Source organism: Branchiostoma belcheri, unplaced genomic scaffold, assembly GCF_001625305.1.
Source record: "Branchiostoma belcheri isolate BF01 breed outbred unplaced genomic scaffold, Haploidv18h27 scaffold117, whole genome shotgun sequence".
In the NCBI taxonomy this organism is placed as follows: domain Eukaryota; kingdom Metazoa; phylum Chordata; class Leptocardii; order Amphioxiformes; family Branchiostomatidae; genus Branchiostoma; species Branchiostoma belcheri.
Genome location: NW_017802569.1, coordinates 917,864 through 940,063, shown reverse-complemented (window position 1 = coordinate 940,063; position 22,200 = coordinate 917,864). Strand labels below are relative to the sequence as shown.

General features: G+C 42.3%; 1 protein-coding gene across 1 annotated transcript in view; it reads right to left on the bottom strand.

Moving 5' to 3' along the window:
- Positions 1 to 5,298: 5,298 nt before the first annotated feature.
- The window catches only part of LOC109462486 (insulin-like peptide receptor), a 30,471-nt gene continuing 13,569 nt past the window's right edge, over positions 5,299 to 22,200 (bottom strand). The window contains exons 3-20 of the mRNA XM_019759043.1: positions 21,934 to 22,127; positions 20,423 to 20,485; positions 19,581 to 19,641; positions 19,159 to 19,203; positions 18,061 to 18,266; positions 16,867 to 16,944; positions 15,950 to 16,040; positions 15,114 to 15,326; positions 14,274 to 14,459; positions 13,622 to 13,803; positions 12,826 to 12,909; positions 11,820 to 11,941; positions 9,411 to 9,506; positions 9,083 to 9,123; positions 8,680 to 8,776; positions 7,898 to 8,018; positions 6,334 to 6,519; positions 5,299 to 5,617 (exon numbers count right to left, since the gene is read on the bottom strand). Of these exons, the coding sequence (XP_019614602.1) occupies positions 5,489 to 5,617; positions 6,334 to 6,519; positions 7,898 to 8,018; positions 8,680 to 8,776; positions 9,083 to 9,123; positions 9,411 to 9,506; positions 11,820 to 11,941; positions 12,826 to 12,909; positions 13,622 to 13,803; positions 14,274 to 14,459; positions 15,114 to 15,326; positions 15,950 to 16,040; positions 16,867 to 16,944; positions 18,061 to 18,266; positions 19,159 to 19,203; positions 19,581 to 19,641; positions 20,423 to 20,485; positions 21,934 to 22,127 (2,195 nt within the window). The 3' untranslated portion in view covers positions 5,299 to 5,488. The remainder of the gene's footprint in view (positions 5,618 to 6,333; positions 6,520 to 7,897; positions 8,019 to 8,679; positions 8,777 to 9,082; positions 9,124 to 9,410; positions 9,507 to 11,819; positions 11,942 to 12,825; positions 12,910 to 13,621; positions 13,804 to 14,273; positions 14,460 to 15,113; positions 15,327 to 15,949; positions 16,041 to 16,866; positions 16,945 to 18,060; positions 18,267 to 19,158; positions 19,204 to 19,580; positions 19,642 to 20,422; positions 20,486 to 21,933; positions 22,128 to 22,200) is intronic.

Genomic DNA, 22,200 nt, shown 5'->3' with positions numbered 1-22,200 from the left:
ACTATCCCAATGTATATTGACCCTCATGGACCAAAATTCTGACGGCAAATGGTTACTGGAAGGGATTTTTAGGGTACCACCCACAAAATAAAGGACTCATCTTGGGGCTTGTTTCTGCAGTTTTAAATACCCAAAGCATGAAACACTGATTGAAATGTGCAAATGTAAAGCAGTATGTGTCAATATCATAAACTAGATTACCTTATTCAGAATATTTCCATTTTTGATGCTCTGAAATCGCATTGGATGCCTCTAGCTATGCAAATACAACCTTAAAAGAGACGTTCTGCCAGAAGTCCTACGCACAATACATAATGGTTTTCGTGCAAGCAAAGATCTTTCTGCCAACATGCTGGAAGCAGCTACACTGACTGTCTCACTTCTCAGGATTCTCTGAACACACACAAGGCCAGTCCCGGAGACATCAATGAATTCTTTGTCTGTTTATAGACATTAGGTCGAACATTACATAATACAACACAAATCAAGCAACTAGGTAAAATCTCTGAGGTGTTGATGTTACCATACTACGGCAATCGTTCAACTCACTCTCAGTCACTCATGAAAGATACAATGTAGTGGGTGATATCTTAAACATCTGACTCTTTACAACAAAATTATATTCCAGTCGCTTGATGAATTTTATACCACATTCAGGAGAGAAGGTTACTGGTTACCACTGTTTGGTGCTACCAATGACATTCTGTATAATGTCCTTAGGCCACACCAATTTAATTTCTTGGCTAACGGATTCGCCCGCTTCATTTTTTTCTGATTTGACAAAAAAAAAAAAAATTACAGAATCAACTACAAAATGCTCATATTTTGCCCTGAACAGTTGAAAACAGTCCTTTTCATCCTAGTTGTTACAGTTATTCAATCTTTCAATGCAATGGTATCATTAAAAGTTCAAAATTCATTGTTTAAATTTTGAACCAGCCTGGTGTGTTGACTTCATGGCTCCTATCATTCCATTTTGGGCCATAATAGGATGCCTAGGCCTGTTTTTATTTAATTTTTTTTCGCCCGCCCGCTCCATTATTTTTCTAGAAAAATCCGTTAACCAAGAAATTAAATTGGTGTGGCCTTAGTGCTACAAGGGTACATGTAGGTAAATACAGACAGGATACTATGAAATAAAGATTAAGCTTCAACTACCACCACTTAGACTACAGAAAATGGGACTTACCCCAAATTTTTGGTTGAAAATTTCCATCAACCTTGTTCACAGAATGGACCTGTCTACTCTTGGAATGTGACGTCAGAGACACGTGACCGCAGTAGCGGTTCATACGTGCCAGATAACTTGTGTCGCCCCCCGTCTCTGTTCAGGGTAGGTTCCAAGAGTAGATGGATCCATTCCGTGAACAAGGTTGATGGAGTCAACTGAAAATTTGGGTAAGTCCCATTTCTGTAGTCTAAGTGTTGGAAGTTACAGCTTAGGCCACACAAATTTAATTTCTTGGTTAATGGATTCGCCCGCTTCATTTTTTTCTGATTTGCAAATAAAAATAAAAATTCAGAATCAACTGCAAAATGCTCATATTTTGCCCTGAACAGTTGAAAACAGTCCTTTTCATCCTAGTTGTTACAGTTATTCCACCTTTTAATGCAGTGGTATCATTAAAAGTTCAAAATTCATTGTTTAAATTTTAAACCAGCCTGGTGTGTTGACTTCATGGCTCCTTTCGTACCATTTTGGGCCATAATAGGATGCCTGTTGTTTTTTTTTTTCGCCCGCCTCCATTATTTTTCTAGAAAAATCCATTAACCAAGAAATTAAATTGGTGTGGCCTTAGTGCTACAAGGGTATACATGTAAATACAGACAGGATACTATGAAATAAAGACTAAGCTTCGACTTCCACCACTTTAGACTTACCCAAAATTTTTGGTTGAAAATTTCCATCAACCTTGTTCGAGGAATGGACCCGTCTACTATTGGAACGTGAGTCGACAGAGACACGTGACCGTAGTAGCGGGTCATACGTGCCAGATAACTTGTGTCGCCCCCCGTCTCTGTTCAGGGTAAGTCAGGGTAGGTTCCAAGAGTAGACCGAAAATTTGGGTAAGTCCCACTTCTGTAGTCTAAGTGTTGGAAGTTAAAGCTTAGTCTTTATTTAATAATGAACTTTCATGCCACAGACAGGATACCTTGATGTCATTGTTAAAACCTCAAAAGAGCTATTCTACCAAAGTGCTATGCACATTACTTATTTTGCACAGGCGCACATAGTTTCACTTTTAACTCACTAGACATCCACAGATACAATGTAGGTGGGCACATCCTAGAAGTGATACTATATTTATTATAGCACAGATGCACAGCCAGAATTCTAGAATACACGCACAGTAATTATTAGAGAACATAAGGTATTATAAGTTTTAATATGTAGCGTATACATGTATGTACATGTAGCTTTTACTGTAACATACTGTAACTATACTCATTTAGTGGAATGATATTCTCATTTACTTATTGCACAAGTTTCATAATAAAATACACTTACAAAACATTTTGTAACTGTCTATGATATGGTATCATTATACAGTCAACTAATTAAATGCATTCAACTAATTAAAATTACTGGCACAAGGTATTTTAAGAAATATCAACTGATGCTTCCATTCTCATTATGAAAGTTTTTGTTCCACATATTTCCTGTCATATAGTATGTAATTATGTATATTACATATTTATTGTATTCACAGCAGAGGCAGCATTTTAAACAAGCATAGATTAGTGGACTAAGTATAGTTAAAGATTCTGAAATATTGCTTACATTTCCACAATTGCTGAGGCTACACGAATTTAACTACTTGGTTAACGGATTCGCCCGCTTCATTTTTTTCTGCAAAATGCTCATATTTTGCCCTGAACAGTTGAAAACAGTCCTTTTCATTCTAGTTGTTATAGTTATTCGATCTTTCAATGCAGTGGTATCATTAAAAGTTCAAAATTCATTGTTTAAATTTTGAACCAGCCTGGTGTGTTGACTTCATGGCTCCATTATTTTTCTAGAAAAATCCGTTAACCAAGAAATTAAATTGGTGTGGCCTGATTAAACAATAATGACAGGTACACAAACTATACCGACTCAAAAGTGGTCATAAGATCGTGGTTATACAGCTGTATCATGCAACTATACTGACCTTCATGTACGGATGTGGGTTTTTTTTTCGTGTTTGCTTGTATTTGCTGTAGTTATTACCACATGTATGGCATAATGGAGACACTCAGATTTAGGTCAAAGGTCCCAGAAAAGGTAATCTGTGTTCCATTTTTATGCCATACCCATAATTGTTGTCTAATTGATGTAAGCCAGTGGGAAAATCCATGGACGGAATGATCGAGAAATTCACAATGATTATTAAGGAATGAAAAAGTAAGACCTAACAAAAAAATCTAACAAAAAGATCGGAGGTACCATGGAGGGTTCCTTTTGCAATCTTTGGCCTCCTGAATTTCCCCGTGTCCACTTCTAATACATCCTGCCTCCCAGGGTTTCCTCAGTGTACGACCTTAAGCGTGTGGTCTGTCATTCTGCCTATCAATCTTCCACCCACGTGGTGTCAACCAACATTGCGGGATAAACTGACATACATTGCCTCGACAGCATCTATACAACATTTCTTCAAAATATGACTGTTGGAAACATGCTAGCTAAAATCAAAATTCTTTATTGAACAAGCAATGTTTTGAATCCCGCATGCCACGTTTAAGCTACGGTCACAACCCGCCGTACGTGCTTCAGCGTGCTGTCTACCTGCAAAAACGTGGGCAAACGTAGGGCATCCGTGCGTGGTGAATGCCGCCTCCGTACACGCCGTAGAAGTTTAAGTGCATGTAAAACTTTTTCTGCGTGCGGTCTGCGGATTCACCACCCGTACGTGCGAGTGCAAGCGACGCGCGTGCCCCGTACGTGCCGTGCGGAAGAAGCACGTGTGAGTGCGGCCTCCTTACGGTAATATAAAGTTGCAATCGCACAGAGATCGTACGTTGTAAGCACGTACAACTCACTTATCACTTGCGCAACGTACGATGCACGCAACCGCTCACGGCCAGACGTGGCGTGCAGACCACACTCTTACACTTTGTGCAACCGTGCGAGTGACGTGCGTAGACGCCACTCCTTCCCCACGTTTTCAGAAAAAACGTTGCAGACGTAGCCTCCCAAAAAACGTATGGAGAAAAAGCACGTACGGCGGACTGTGACAGAGGCTTTAGATGGCCAAACCGTGAACAGAAAAAGAACTTTCTGCAGTTCCCCTGGGGTAACGAGAGTGCTGTCACATGATGATATTAACTAAAACAAGTTGTTACTTCTTAGAATGCTGCCCCCAATGTGGCCCCCGGGAAACACTTTTTTAAAAAATAAATAACCTTCTAAGTCAGAACATTTTAAAGGAATGACGTCAGTTGGATATATATCCACGTTACAAATGAGTAGATTGATGTGTGTAGTTTTGGATCCGAACGTGTACTGTTAGGACAGAGTCATAATCTGGATCCAATGCGGTTCCAACGCTTTCGTCTGAACAAGCTTAAGGTCAAAGTTCTGATTGAACATCTGATTTTGATAAATAGAATAGGCATACTGGATGTAGTACTGGCAGGATAGTCGATAATAGTAATAAACTTATATGGGCTCCATGATCCAAAACAGTGCCGCCAAAAGTGTTCGTTGTATAACTATCTTAAATATGCCATTTCAACGTATTGAAAGTCCACGGCACATTTAAGAATATTACAAAATACGCACCAGACACATTTTGGGACTTTGAAAGTTTTGCAACGCCCAATTATGCTATTCCATCGTATTCCACAGGAGGAGTATATTTCGGCATATCCCAAAATGCACTCTCCATACAGACGGAGGTTTCGGGCGATGGTTATATCATTTGTTTGAATATTTTTTTAGCCTTCTCTACGATGTTATGTTTGCCTGGTTGTTGTGGCCGCGATTTCTTTCATTTTCCTTCCTCACAGCCACTGCTAGGGAAACATAGGATCGTATAGGCAAGCTCAAGGCCACATCGAAACATCGAAAACGACTCAAAATATTCTTGTATAATATAGAAGAAGAAGGCCTCCCATGCTCTTAATAATATGCAGAGCGTAGGGTGGTGCCTATCTCCATTTCTGTAGCCCTTGGGCCACACACAGTTGTGCAGGGCACTACAGCAGGGGGCTGGTCCGCTGTTTGACCTTTCCACACTCTTTCTCATATGTGCTACATGTAAGTGCTAAGCAGAGAAAGAAGTGTGTACCATTTTGTCTTTGGTATGACCTGGCTGGGGTTTGAACTCACGACCTCCCGGTTACAAAGCGAGCACTCTACCAATTGCACCGGATAATATAGAAGGAGGAAAATGTGCATATTATGTTTTAGAACTATATTAAAAATGTTTAAGTTGTTGGAAGGACACTATAGAATGTCCTTGGTTGTTGCAGAGAAAGGTCTGCTTGGTTCTAACACGTGTGGCCATCACGTGCCCTCCTCCATGTTGTTGACGTCATTTTCGTACTGGACGGTTTTGTTCTTGTGTGGAGAAGCCGCCATGTCGCCACAGTACCCGGAGTCCTTGTCTTCAGCCAGGGTCTTACTGGTCATGCACTGTGGGGAGAGATGTATCTATTAGATACATTGCCCACTAATGGGAATCCTAACTAGAGAAGTAACATTTGCAAAGCAAATACATAATGTTTACCTTCGGACATAGTCTGCCCTGTTAATTTTTACTTTAACACATTCACATACAATGTACATGTACTACAAGTATATGGTGACAGGAGTAGAGCAGACCATGAAATTGCAACATTATGTAACCCAACACCAGTCACCATGGTGACAGGCGTCAACAAATCATATCATTGGTCCGGTCAGAGGTCAGTGTTTGGAACAGAAGAGGAGTAGGAAGAAACTGAGTAAAAACAATATGTTTTCCTTCGGTAAACATAATCAAACAAACTATTGATTCACTAGTGTTCTTCCTAGAGTTCCTGCAAGGGTGATGATACAAGTCAATAGAGAAGTAAACAAACCACTAGAGTACCCAAAAAACCCACTAGAGTACCCAAAATTGAACTTGACCTTCCTTTTCCCAACCTCATCCTACCTACCAAATATCATAAAGATACATGCACCACACCCCAAGTTATAACCGATTACAAAATCAGCAACCCCTTTGTATGGTGTACCTAAACACATAACCTTCTGACGAAGGTAATAAAGAAGTGAACTATCATTTCTGTTGCATGCCCCATTCTAATATATGATTGTTTTACAAGAATGAAAATTAAGGTAGAAATACATCTCTTCATTCAACTTACATGTCCCTTCCGGTCAGCCATTGGTAGGTAGTTGGCTTCCGTCTCTATGGCAACCTGATCCTTCTCCTCTGCATCATCCGTGACGTCAGAGTTCTCACTCCCGGCATCCTCTTCCTTGGTCATGATGACGTCATCGTCGGCGCCGATGTCCCGGCTGTAGTTCCGTTCGTCTCCCATCGGGATAGCCTGGAAATGGGAAATTGGAAATTTCGAGTCAGGTAGTCCTAAAGCCCCAGTCAGGCATTAACGACTTTGCCTCCAACCAATCCCCAACGAACCAAAATCTGATATTTTATACCTCCGGGCTTTTTATTGTATATTTTTACCTCCATGAAAAATGGAGGTATTGTTTTTGATGTGTCTGTCTGTATGTCTGTCTGTCTGTCTGTGTGTCTGTGTGTCTGTCTGTCTGTGTTTCCGCAACTTTGTGGTCAGCATAACTTCAGAACGCCTTCATGGATTATGATGATATTTGGTATGTTGGTAAGTCTTAGGAAGACAAACGTCAAGGTCAAATATGGGCCTCCTGGAGGATGACCTTGGTACTGCAGCAGAACTTCCGGTTTTGGTGTCTTTTGTCCTGAACATGCTATGGTCTTGATGATTTGGTGACAGATTGCTTTTCCTGTCAGGAATAAGTGGTGTGAGTTTGGTCCCCCTAACAGCTTGTTCTGGAACTGCAGGGCACTTTCTGGCGAAATGTTTAAAAGCCAATAAGTCCAGATAGGAACAACATATTTTCATAATTTTTGGTGTGTAGGTGGCTGAGAGAGAGATGTACATGATTAAATGCAAATTATGCAAATGAGGACTTTATTTGCATAATTAATGAAGAAATTCTATGATTACAGTGTTTTACATTATCCTACTTTCATACATGTAATGTATGTAACCTATGACAGGCAGAACATCAACAGATACTAATTATGCAAATGATGACCTAATTTGCATAATTTATGCAAAAATTCTATGATTTCTTAATGGTGAATAATGGACATGTCATACTTGGGACATCTTTAAGTTAATCAAAAGTTAACATACATCACGGTGCATATATCATGTTAATGCGGAGGTAATTTGCATAATTAAAGAGGAAATTTACATTTACATATCAAGCCCATATTTCATGGAGGTATGAAATCTCGGAATTCTTGTTATATAGGGTTTTAAACAAAGAATTTATCGTGACCGGACACCCCTCTGTGTGAGGGGTCATATACGTGGACCAGACCGAGAATAGCTTAAACACGCCAAAGGTTAACGGTCGCGACCACTTTCACGCTCAAAGGGGTATTTGGGCCCACCAAAAGGCACCATTATATTTTCACGCCCGAAAACACATATACAATAAAAACAAAAGAATGTGCACTATCTGCAGCCCAATAGCAAAACATACACTGAGTCCCAAAAAAATCCGTCCACCCAAACGCGATAAACAGCTGCGAACATGAAAATCTAAATCTCTCACAAAACCTTTCCGCGGAAGGATGTCTCCTCCCCCGGAGGTAAAAATAACGCCGACGCCCAACAAGTCTGCGAAGGAGGCTAGCAGACGACCACGTACCTGCAGCACTCGGGTATAATCCGCGTCGAAGTTCAGAATGGCGTCGAATTCGTTGAAAAGGTCACTGAAGGACGGACGATCAACCGGCTTCCACTTCCAGCACCGCTTCATCACGTCATACCTGCGAATAAAAAAAAAACAATTATCATATAGCCGGGTGACGTTGACCAATCAGAAGGCTCCATCCCATAAAATATGACGCCGTAATGTCACAAATAGAGTCAAAACCGGGTCATTATTCATCCCAATCCATCCAAAACATCCAATAATCACCCGCATATGACCTCAGGTGACCCAAAAAGAACACCGCTCTGTTCTAAAAAATCCAAAGTTAACTTGAGTTGTGTTCCAATGACCTCGGGTGACACCCATAAGAACACATATTCCCTGCCTGTGACCCAAATAGAACATGCCCCCTTCCGATCGCGATGTTCCGGTGAACTCATATAAACCCGATGGAACAGGTAAAATCGATTACACCGTAAGGGCATACAATGGACAACGCGATGTCAGAATTTTTCCTTCGAAAACTGACTGACGCCAATTTAGACTCAATATATGCGGGTCCTTGGAATAGGGGAAAGCGGACAGGAACAGCGGCTAGTGGATGGGAAGATAGGGGAGTGACTGTAACGGTTTGTTACATAATTTAAGTTTGTATGTGTTATACAGGAATGTGTCACTCTTCACTGTGTCAGTTTGAATAGGCTATATGATAATAGCGTTAATGGTGCGAAGGTGCAGTACGTTCTGCCGGCGTGCTATTTGGAAGCGTTACTCACAGCAGGATGCTACAGTCGTCCGGCCTCTCCATGCGGTAGCCGTTCTTTAGCTTCTCCATGATCTGCCGCATGGTCATGCCTGGGTACGGGACGCCACCTAGCGGAAAATGATGGTAATGAAATGAGCTTTCTGCGAAATCTTGTGAACAAATGTTTCACTAGCGTTTGACATTTGATAGCGTGTCTTTTGAATCTTAAAGGCATCCGATGAAATTTCAGGGTAGCAAAACAGAAAATATTCTGGTTGAGGAAATCTAGTTGGTATTGAACTGCATTAGAAGGCCATTGGCATTTGTAAATACCTGGCTAAAAACATGTTTCCTTTATAAGTGCTGTTACAATGATGTGCTATGGTCAATACTACTGTATGACACTCCTAGAAGTAAAATGAACATCAACATACCCAGCGTCACCAGTTCATATAGCAAGACTCCAAAGGACCACCTGGAATACACCGAGGGTATTGTCAATACTACGGCAATTCACTTTAAACTCAAGTCACTTTAAATTCATGACAATTATATATGTACTAGGCAACAATTGTAGAATGTAGACCTTGCCTTTCTCAATGATCTTATTCTGTACATATGTTTTAAAAAATGTACCGAATTCTATCTGAACGATTGATAAATAGATATCTATATCAACTAAATAGATAATTTTTATTTAATAATAGTTATATTCGATAATCGCTAGCTAGGTTAAAATACAATGAGAGGAGGGATACATACACGTCACTCTTGATGGTGCACCGCCCCCCGCCGTATATCCTCTCCGGACTCACCCACTTCAGCGGAATCTTCCGCCCAACGTTTTCACGCATGTACCTGAAGAAAATAGAGCACACATTCAATAATCAATAGACAAATACCTCAGCACATTCTGGAGGCATTACATTAACCTAGTTTTTAAGTAGTTTGTTTTCTTTAGGTATAGCAACTAGATTTTGAGGTTTTATTTATTGTGTTTGTTACCACGCCTCCATTTATTTTTATCTGTCTCTGGCCATTTTCGTTGAGTTTGCCAATGCCAAAGTGGCCAATGCTGCGAGGCCAGGATTCTTGGTCGGCTCCGACTCGAGCATTGAAGTCTCCAAGCAGGTAAAGTTGCTCTGTGGCTGGGATCCCACTGATGGTTGTCTCGAGCTTCTCGTAGAACTCATCCTTGGTCTCAGTCGCAGAGCTCAGTGTAGGAGCATAGATGCTCAGGATGTTGACTGGACCGGAAGAAGTGGAGAGGCGAAGGGAGAGGATTCGGGATCTGGGTTCCACCATCTCCAACAACCTGTCCCTGGAGGCAGAGTTAAACAAACGCATCGGCAAAGCAGCAACAGTTATGGCTCGCCTTGGGAAACGCGTTTGGGACAACGCAATGCTGACCACCAACACCAAGCTAGTGGTATACAAGGCTTGCATACTCAGCACGCTCTTGTATGGCAGCGAAGCCTGGACACTGTACTCCCACCAAGAACGTCGACTCAATGCCTTCCACATGCGCTGCCTCAGAAGAATCCTGGGCATCAGTTGGCAGGATCGTGTCCCGAACAAGGACGTCCTGGCACAGGCCGGAATGACCAGCATGTACGCCTTGCTCAGCCAGAGGCGTCTGAGATGGCTCGGTCATGTTAGCCGAATGGACGATGGCCGAATACCGAAGGACGTGCTGTACGGAGAACTAGCAACCGGTGCCAGACCTGCGGGGAGGCCCGTCCTCCGCTACAAAGACGTCCTCAAGCGTGACATGAAGGCAGGAGGGATCGACCAAACAAGTTGGGAGACAGTGGCAGCCGACCGCAGCAGATGGAGGCAAGCTGTGAAGACAGGCGTCAAAACCAGTGAGAAGAGGAGAGAAGAACAGTGGGAGGAGAGAAGACAGCGTAGACGACAGAGACCAGCACAAACCTGCACACAACCAGACGTTTACACCTGTGTCAACTGCGGCAAAGTATGCCGCTCCAGGATCGGCCTCTACAGCCATAGCAGGCGATGCATGAAGACATCCTGACCCACGGCGCATACTCCATCGTCTCAAGAGACGGAAAGGATGCCAACAATTTATTTTTATCTGTCTGTTCGCAATGTGATATGGGCCACGGGCCTGAATTAAAGAATAAAAAAAAAATAAAAAATAAAAAAAAATAAAAAAATAAAAATAAAAAAAAAAAATACAAGAAGGTAAATGAACACCAATTATTCTAAGACGTGGACAAAATTCATGTACATGTCTCATAGGCCTTCGACTTTGATTTTTACCCACAATGCATCAAACTGCACACGTGTAAGGCAAACAAACAAGACGACAATAAGTAATATATTATGGATGACATCAGCGGGCGCATTAATTTCCCCCTGATTTTGGACAAAAAAAAAGAAATTTCGTTGCCCTCTGCATCAACATGCCGAAAATGGGCAAATATGTCGCCAGGCTGTTGCCTTGCTGGATGACAGATAAATGTGAAGAGAGGATACAAGAGAAGGCTCTGATTTATTGCTCTGTCTTTTACTTTGTTGCAGTGTAGTATTTACTTCCTTTATATGTGATGTTGCCACTGAATTTAAAAAAAAAATCTTGGTTTATGATCTCAAAATTCCTGGAAATGCACCACTTTTGTCTGCAGGAATTTCCTGGTCCCGAAAATCCCCGCACATGCGACCTGGAATTCGAAATTCCTGCAGCCGTCCCGGAAATTGTTGATGTGACCATCCGTGTATCACATCAGATTCAGTGCCTGCGGAGGATGTCATTCTATTTACAAATTTTCTCGAATCAATTACAACAGATTTCAAGAGTCTCGATGTTGGAGACAGATTCGAATATGTCTCATATAAAGGTCCCCACAACGCAAAAATAGGTAGATATGTAAATGAATGCTTTGCTATTAGAAAAAATACCGAAACTTGTGATTAGCCCATTCGACTGTAACACTTTGTCAAAGACTTGTGCTAGCCCTTATTGTTTGAGTAATTAAGATATGTTAGGATTTATTCGACATTAGATCTTGTTCAACACGTTTTATTGTTTGTTACTCTCTTTATGTAGTTTGCCATACATTGTACCATGTGCAATTGTCGTGCAATAAAGTTCTTCTTCATAAAATTTACTTGCTGTGGCCTTATTGCCAAATCCATTGCTATGCCTACCCTCGATGATAGACGTCACTCGAGAGTCCGAAGTCGGAGATCTTGACCACGAGTCCGTCCCCGACAAGCACGTTCCTCGCCGCCAGGTCACCGTGGATGAACCGCTTCTGAGCAAGGTACTCCTGTCAACGATTGAAGCAGATTGTTACGGAAGTGCAGTTCTGTGTGTGTGCGTGTTTGTGTGTGTGTGTGTGTGTGTGTGTGTGTGTTTGTTGTGTGTGTGTGTGTGTGTTGTGTTGTGTATTGTGTGCGTGTATTGTGTGTATTGTGTGTGTGTGTGTGTGTGTCTGTGTGTGTGTGCGTGTGTGTGTGTGTATTGTGTGTGTGTGTGTGCTGCGCGTGTGTGTTTTCTGATGTCAAAGCCATCATTTATGTATTTACCTTATTTTGCATTGTGGGAGTTATAAATCTGTTAGTGACATCTACAGTAGTCTTCGAAATCAGCTGTATACGCCCAGGTGTTGAGTTTGGAAAATATAATGTGTTCTATCCAGAACCGTGCTTTATCCAGAACCATGCTCAAGCACATTTCTGGATACATGTAGTCCACCTACCCTTCACCCATTTAGGCATATATAATCCAAGGTAGGTAATCTCAAAGCAGATCCAGGTGCAGATCATACGGTGTCAAGGAAGTATCCATTAGCCATCGGGTCGCCAATGGATACTGTCTGGCCAATGGATACTGCCTGGCGAATTTGATACTGTCTTTTGCGGCCACCGAAAGATCTGCTTGGAGAATACTAGTCTATACCAGACGAACTACGCTGGCTATATATATATAGGAGAATATTTGCCGCGGGGCTGCCTTGGGGTTTGACTGGGCCGTGCAGTTACAGAGGGAAAGAAACTACCTCCCCGCGGCCGGACTCCCCTGGCCCACTTCATTCCCTTTTTTGCCGAATTCTACGATCCGTATTCCCGTAGAAAGGCCTGGCGGAGGCTAGAAGAATACTAGGTACGTAGGCACGCATTGTACATGTACATGTGACATGTAGGTCCTTACCATGCCCCTCGCCACCTGACGGGCCACCTGGTACACGCCTTTCTCCTGGAACTGGAAGATCGGGTCGTCTTGCTGGGCCGCTGGCTGTAGGGTGGACAAGAAAGGGTGCTTATGTCAAGTACGTACAAAGTAAATAATCGACCGTGGCTGACAATGAAGTTTCATAATGCTAACTTTGTATCAGACATGTATCATTTCTATATACCTGCATTTCTGTAAGCCTGCCAAAAGGCCAAGAGAAAACGTTTTAGAATCTGTTCTTACAGTTTAAAAGATATAAAGGTGTAGGTTCGTGTAGAGATACGGATACAGATGTACATGTATGTACATCTAAAGTAAAAGGTATAGTTACAAGTGAAGTTGTGCATATGCATGTACGGATACGGAAAGAGGTACACATACAGGTCACGTTACATAAAAACAGGTACAGATACAGGTGCAGAAACCGATACAAATACAGCTACAGGTTCACAGGTAGGAAGATAGCTACAACTACTAGTACGCACAGAAACTAGCAGTCTATCGTGGTTGAGGCGGGCTCTCCTCGGGGCTTCAGTAGTTTTCACCCGCCCAGCTCAACTGGCCGTCCGGTGGGAGTTTAGCGTTGTGTGCGGCAGGAGTTGATTAGCCCCACCATGAATCGTGATGTCGATGGATGGACTATGAAATCCCTACCGGGGAGCCGAGTTGAGTCGGGCTACTGCAGCCCCGAAGAGAACTCGCCCCATGGCCCAACCACATGCAGAGATGCAGGTTGAGGTACAGATAACTACGCTGAAACAGGTACATGTATTACCTGGCGACAGTCCCAGAGGAAGTGCAGCAGGTCTCCGTACGGCATGTACTCCACCACCAGGTACAGTGGGTCCGACATGGTGCAGCACCCGCGCATGCTCAGGATGTTCGGGTGTGGCCCCATGTCCAGGATGGTCTGGATCTCATCCAGGAAGTCCTGCCGCTGCTCATTGGTCGGGTGGTCTGTAAGGGAGGCGCCCATTGGTCAGTATATAGTGTCTGTACAAGACGTACGTGTTTCGTCATATGGGTCGAATTCTGTTGATCAACTTATTCCGAGGTCACATTTCTAAACCGGGGCCCGGCCGGGCATTCTTATGGAACGAAAATTATGATAAAAAAAGACAACAAAGCACAAAAAAAGTTGAAAAATTAAGAATGGGAACTATCTGTGTATATTCTTGACAAAAATTGTTGATTTTTCGTTAATCGAAACAGCCCGGCCGGGCCCCGGTTTGGAAATGTGACCTCAGCTTTACCGTTTACGTGTACACGTATAATTATCAAACCGAGAAGACAACACCTGATTGTTACATACGTATGCTACTACACCAAAACAATGCTGGTTTAGCAGACGCATCAACAACATACAGCTATATCCCTCACAGCTTCCACCCTCAGGCGTCGCCAAAATGTTTTGCCGTATCCCTCACCTGGTAGCGTCTTGACGGCGACCGTTACCGGCAGCGGGTTCTTGTCCAGCCCCACGGCGGTGGCGCGGAACACCAGCCCGAAGGCGCCCTTCCCGATCGGCTCCTTCTCCACCTCCAGTAGGCCGCGGCTCAGCTCCCATTTGCCGAAGTCGTGCTTAGGGCGGGGCGCCACGGGCGGCTTCCAGTCTAGGGGCAATGTGGGATTACGTACTGTCATGTAAGTACAATGGCATCATTTAGCTAGCCTCTAGCAGGCTTTGGGAGACGACTAGAAAGAGTAGAAATTTGCCAAATAGAGAGAAAAAATGCCAAGGGAGTCGGTCCAGTAGAGTACAGTTTGTGCGGCAAAATGTACATGTACTCTCTAGTGGACCAATTGTCTTGGTATGTTCTCTCTTTTCGGCCATTTTTTACTCTTTCTAGCCGTCTCCCGAAGCCTGGTAGAGGGTATAATTTACATGTAGCTGCTGCCATCACATCTTTGTGTAAACAAGCCGACGGAGTATATATTATGTTTTTCTCTCCTTTATGCAGTTCAAGTGAGTGGTGCTTGAATTCTAGCCTCCGAGACGACAAAAGAGACTCAGCAACCAAAGTATCTTTGGAGTTATATCCAGTCCTTTTTTCAGGAATTTAGCGTTACTATCAGATGGATTTTTTTAAGTAATTGTCTCTTTCGTAGCAGTAATACATGTATTCAATTCGTATAGAATGGCAGGCGTGACCTAAATCTGGATCCCGAACTTCAGCCAATCTTTGTCGGTTGGTGGTCAAGGGAAGGTTCTGAGTGTGTGGAAGAGGCTTTTAGCATCCAAATAGACTAAACCCGGGGGCACTCACCGGACTTCGGCATGAGCGGGAAGAAGGTGAGGCCAGTGTAGGTCTTGGAGCCGTTCCGATGCCTGCGGCACAGACACACGGCCACGGCGGACCCGACCAGCAGCACGGTGGCGACTGACAGGGCGGGCAGGACCGACACCAGCACCGAGCCGCCTGGGCTGGCGTTACGGTCGTCCTTCCACGCCTTCCCTCCCGGCCACGACGGGCACCGATCTGGAACATACCGCGGGCAGGTCAACATACACGTACTACAGAATCTACTATCATAGAGCCACAGAATCTACTATTCAAAGAGCCACAGAATCTACTATCACAGAGCCACAGAATCTACTATCATAGAGCCACAGAATCTACTATCATAGAGCCACAGAATCTAATATCATAGAGCCACAGAATCTACTATCATAGAGCCACAGAATCTACTATGATTATAGAGCCACAGAATCTAAGTACTATCATAGAGCCACAGAATCTACTATCATAGAGCCACAGAATCTACTATCATAGAGCCACAGAATCTACTAATCATAGAGCCACAGAATCTACTATCATAGAGCCACAGAATCTACTATCATGTAACGTTAACTCGTCCTACCCACCAATCATTATTGCTCCATATTAAGTATCCAAATGGGCAGTATGATATTGATGATGACTATTACTCCATATTGACCACTTTTTGTATCAACTTTTCTACCGTCACCATTACAGATAAGGTAGTGTTTAAAGAAACTTTGAGATGTCATACTTTACAGTTGTGGATAAAGTACTCAACCAGATATAATAGTTTATATAGTTTATCTGTATCGCTTCGACTTATCTTTAATAACATGTACCTGTGCTCGACAGGGTAGTGTTGAAGGTAAGCAGGCCTCTGTTCCCATACGGCGAAGAATTGGGACTGGTCACGTTCACCTGAGGGGTAACCTGCAAACACACAACATCTGCATTTATATTTCCGAAAATAATTTCATCAGGTTGGTAGAACTTAGGAGACAGTTAGTTCTTTTTACACAACCGGTAACTTCTCACACCTTCTTCAGAGCTTCTGACTGGAGTACTGCATCTCGCCACGTTTGGGATAGTGTTCTCGCCGCAAAAGCGCCACCTACATCGGCTACATATAGCGGCGAGATGCAGTACTCCAGTCAGAAGCTCTGAAGGTGTCTGACAGACACCGAAACGTCAGCAAGGTGAGAATTTACCGGTTGTGTAAAAAGAAATACCTGTCTCCATCTGCCTCTATAATTAGAAGCCACCCATATGCATTCATAACCACAAAAAAACAGATACATCTTTACAAAAAACAGATACATCTTTACATCTTATTATTACCAAAGAACGAACAAGGAATATGTGACATCAAAATGCTGCGACCAAACAAAAAAGGCTAGTATTACAACAATTAATAGACGAAAAAAAAATGACATTGAGACATCTTTGTAGTGGAACTAGGCGTGAAGCTCTTGCAGCAACGTAACATTAACAACATGCATTCGTTAAAGTCTCCACCAGACTTCTTTTGCGGGGTGAATAAATCGTAGAAATCGGCCTAAAAAGGGTATTAATTGGCCAGAGAAGGTAGCCGGCAAGAGAAGCTCCATCTTCTGAGGCAAGAGAAGCTCCATCTTCTCTTGCCGGCTACCTTCCCTGGCCAATTAATACCCTTTTTAGGCCGATTTCTACGATTTATTCACCCCGCAAAAGAAGTCTGGTGGAGACTACATTCGTTACAAGTTCTCCGAACGCTGACCTGTAAGAGGAAGGATTCGCCCAACTTGAGGTTTTCAATTTTGAAGTAGATGGGTTCCAAGTCGTCACGTGTCGAGTTCTGAAACATCACAGTAGGGTAGGCGTGGTTAATTCATTATTTATTTATTTATTAAAATTGCCAACAATACGATGCAATACAGTGGAAGCCCTGGCAGCTGAGCTGATGTCGGGACCCACATTATGAAATACATACATACATGAACATACACACATCATAACACAATTAAGTCACAAATCACAGAAATTTCTCATACCTACAATCCATAACCTAGGCTAATGACAGTATATAAAAAAGTAACACTTTAACTCAGTATGGTAGGAGGTCAGAGGTCATTCAAATATATAATATTCAATATTCAAAGTGTTGTAGGAATAGATGGAAGGACTAAGAGTTAGAAACGGTTAATTCATTATCACTGCGAATACACTCTCCTCTCATTCTCGTGGTAATCTAATTAATGTAATGTCACTGTTATATCTTTTCACAACGGGGACCTATATTTCGTGGTATACAACGGTGTCATCTCCTTAATGGTTTAACGTTAACGTTACATCTGGTCAGAGTCTGTCAGCAGACTGTTCCCGAACTTCAGACGACCTTGACAGACTTTCGGGGCAAGGTCGGGAGAAGGTGCTGAGTGTGTGGCAGGGGCTTTTCTTGCTGTTTAAAGTTAAAACTTTTGGTCAACCCAGTCTTATGAGGAAGACCAGAGTGACTGGTCGAAAGCGTTAGGTCTGGTGAGAGAACGTTTTGTGTTGGACCATTAGTTTTTAAACATTTGACATAAACAACGTCACTGACAACACCTTATGTTCAGTCATTCTCAGGGGTAACCCCTCATTGTCGTTTGTCAACAACTGTAAAATATTTGATGTGGTTTTCAACTTTATTTTGCAGACAGGACGTTTTGTTTGATTTAGTTGATTGATTTTCATTTGTACACCAGCTCATTATGTACCTTTGTCATGTGTTCTTCTTTTTATTATTATTACTTTGTTTTATTGTTTCCTTTTATGTGTGAGGAGAGGGCTGAGATAAGTTTTATAACTTTTTGCCCAATCCTCGAAAAATTAATGTGAATAAAATAAATAAATAAGTTTTAAAATGTAACTACCAACACAGGTGAACTTTCATGATTGTTGCTATCATTGCTGTTGCCTAAGTCGTAATTACCTCTCCCACAAACTCTTTAAACTGCGCGTCGGCCAGCCGGTCGCCCATCTCCAGGCGGATGACGTACTGGACGATGCCGTGCCCGCGCTTCACTTGGACGGGCCGGAGCCACGAGATGAACGCCGTGAACGAGGCGCCGTCTGTGCGGTTCTGACAGCTCAGACCCAGCAGGGTCATGTTAGCCGGCTCGCTGGAGAACACCACGGCTAGAGATGTAAGAAACGGTGTGACGATGTTATAATTGAGAATTTAAAAAAACAACAACAGTAATACACTACTCTTATTTATTCATCTGTATGTGTTGGGAGTAAGTGGTGTAATTTTGGGCCTCCTATCAGCTTGTTTGAAACTGAAAAGGGCAATTTTGTTTCTAGCTTTTCAAATCAATAACCCGAGAAAGAGTTGATGAATTTCCATTGTTCTACGTTCTTAAGTAATAATAAACAGAAGTAGAGGGCCATTCATAATTGCGTTGAACGAGGCAATGTCAACCTATAATAAGGAACAACATTAACACCTGGGCCCCACTTGCACTCATAATTTGCCAGTTGTAAATTTTAACATTGTTTTGGCTAAGGTATTAGGTCCTGGAACTCCAGTTTCATAATATCATGTGTAAGGAAACAAGTACGACTACCGGAGGACTAAACAGTCACTAGTCAATGAAAAAGATTCAGGGTGGTTACGGGAAACCTATCGGCCATCATTCTAAACGCTAATTTATTTCTTTGTTGTTTATTTCAGGCTCAATTGCCCATAGCACAGACACACAAGATTACACAAACACATCTAAAATAAAACATCTAAGTGAGTACAAATAGATAAAAGACTGTCGAGCCCTTACGGTGGGCGGACCAGTCTACAGTACTGGCTCCAGAAAGGACTAAAGCAGAAGGTCTCCGAGCGGAGCAGCAGTTTTTAGACATGTCAGACGCTAACAAACGCGAAGCAAAGGAGTACAACAACTTCCGGCGCCTGGTATCAAACGTGTCTACACGCGTCTGTACAAATAGGTCGCTGTTACTAGTACTCCTAGGCTGAGACAGTAGGATTTTAAGACCATCGTGATAAGCAACTCGTAGCCTAAGTTGTACTTACGTTGGTTTTCACAAAACTCTCGATCGCCCGTGGAGGAGTAGCAATCTGGTGAGAAAAGAAAAACAATTGTGACAGCTGGTGGCAAAATGTAGTCAACAATCAACATCACTCTAAAAACGGTCAAAATTTTGCAAAATAATTGATTTTAAAATATGAAAATTTCGGTTATTATCAATTATTACTAGTACACCCTCCTCTAAAAATTTCATGACCATACGATATACCGTTCACAAGTTCTGAGGGGGGGGCGAATGAGCCCCCCTCCCGCCCCAAAGATTTAAAAAAAGGCCCAGTCTAAATAGAGTTAAGGTTGTTTGTCTTCATAAACATACAAGATTATGTTTGTACCCTTAAAAGCGTACAAACAGCATCTTTTATTGGTAACTACATGTACTATATTTAGCGGTACAGATGATACAAACCCGCGGTCAAAAATCTGTAATTCGCTTCGTTTCCAGAGTGTCCTCCATGAAGAACGATAATCTGAGTGAAAGAAAAAAACAGAGCTTATTAGGTTTTTGTCAGCATTTTAAAGTACCATTTCGTGTATTCATTTTAAAGAATCATTTCGTGTATTCAACACAAGAAATTTGTCACTGTATGTATCTTTAAGTTCAGGGTCAAAGTTCGGCAGATGGTTTGTGTGTGAGTAAAGAGACTCTTTTTTTACACAACCGAGTCTTTTATTCATCCGACGTTTCGGTGACCGTCTGTCATCTTCTCAGGGCCATTCTGACTGGTTCTCCAAGCAGATCCCATATATAAAAAGCTAACGCGATCCCCCACGACCTCTGCTTGGAGAGTACATTGAGGTTGAAAAAGAAGAATACAATACCATGAAGAGGTATCATCTCCCTTTAGCTTCTCCCCACATTGCATTGCAGCACAGGTGTCGCTGCTACAGATGCATTCCCAAATGTACAATATCTACATATCTACACATATGCGTGATTGGATTACAGGGAAATGTCTGTACAATGCGTTCCCAAACGTGCGGCTGAATAAAAGACTTGGTTGTGTAAAAAGAGTCTCTTTACTCAGTGTCTTACCAGCCTGATGAAACTATTCACGGAGGTCTGTGTGTGGTGGGAGATTTGGAGTCTTGGCCCTGCTTCGGTTCAAATACATTACGTTGTTATACAAATATGCCGAAACCCAACCACTACGTACATTACCTGTTTGAACGTTTAGAAGTTGCTGTTCAACTTTAAGTGAGACGTTGTTTGAAGGCTACCCAAGAAAATTCACTGTCTGTAGTACTTGCCTTAAAGTCGTACTCGTGTGACCACAGGATGTCGTCATACTCATAAGTGATCGATTCTGCGTCCTGCAATGTCACATGGATTCATTAGCAACTGTGTTTCATAATAATTAATGAATGAATGAATGAAGACCTTTATTGTACGCAAATACCCACTGGGTTCAGTACAGGTCACAGAAAAGACATCACAGTTTGCAATGAATATATACAATGTACAAGCTAGCGCTAATTCTATGTACTATGGACATATAGTCTAATCATTACGATAATTTAGCTTCTTCTCGCTTCTTAGTAATGATGTAGATATAAGTACAGATGTGTTTTATGATCGAAGGTTTGTCTAAAGCCATTAGAAATATGAACTTATCTGTGTTGCTAAGATGTATGAAATGGGGAAACATACATTGTAATAGTTTATAAAGCTCAGCTCTCTCTTCGTTGTATAAACTACATTCTAATACAAAGTATTCCTTATCCTCTATCCTACTTACTATAATTTAGATTACAATGCTTACATATTCGTTGCTCCAGGGGAGTGCGGTTATGGCGTCCGGTTTTAATGTGTAGTTTGTGGCAGCTTATCCTGAGTTTTGTATGGACCGTATCTCCACCATTGATATCGGCAGTTACTATACTATACGATACGATACGATGCGACTTTATTGGTTTATCGCAGATTACAGAGACTGAATTAAAAACCAATTTACATGAATAATTTTCAACATTACAGACATATATATTTACAAGCTTCCAAGTTTTAAAATTAGCGTAATTGAAAGGTATACGGAAGAACATCACGAATAACATATTACGTTGTCCGATTTTAAATTCACTTTACATAGTTTGAAAACAGTTCTAATGGAGGTTATGCACTTTCAGGGCAGTAAAACTGGATATATTGATTGGTGTCTCCAAAAAATTAAGGGCTATTTTAAATGCTTCAAGTGTGAAAATAAAGACGAAACAAAGATATGGCACCAGTGTCAATGTCAGACAAATTTTCTCATCCAGAGTATTTCTGATTTTTTTTTGCCGCCCGAAATTGAATTGGACGCCTTTAAGACTGTATTACACTACCGGCTACGCGAAAAGGCGTTATTCTTCACGTCGATTTGTTTGTTTAATTGGTTGTTTCGTATAACCGCCTTTAGGTGTAACACATCAGTTTTGTACATGTGCGTACATGTACAAGCTGCGTAAGGCCGGACTGTAAGGTTTGAACCACTCACACCGGGAAGGTCCCCTACTCTTTTCGATAAGTGCGGTGGTGTGGGACCTCCATTTAACGTCCTATCCGAGGGACGTCCCTAACCGAAGCTAGGTACTCATTACCACCTGAGTGAAGTGAGGAAAGTCCTGTAAAAGTGCCTTCCCCAAGGGCACAAGATCGGTGACATGGGCAGGATTCGAACCCGCGACCTCTTAGGTGTGAGCCCTACGCGCTACCGACTGCGCCACACGACCCAATGATTGAGCATTGAACACATTGAGGATTAAAAAGCAGAATATAGTACCGTGAAGACGTATCCTCTCCCTTCCAGTTTTTCCCGCTCGGTCTGAGGGATGATCGGAAAGTCGGGAAAGCCGAAGTCGGGGAAGAGGGGGAAGCTGAAGTTGGGGTTAAATTGTTCGAAATCAAACGAGTCTTGAGTATCGTCGAATAGCTTGGTCAGTTTCACCATGTAACCTTCCAGTTCGCTTCCAGTTCCTGAGAAAAACATACAGTATATTGAAAGTAATTGGCTACTTAGTGGGTGACTGGTTCGTTGGTGCTGGAGAGA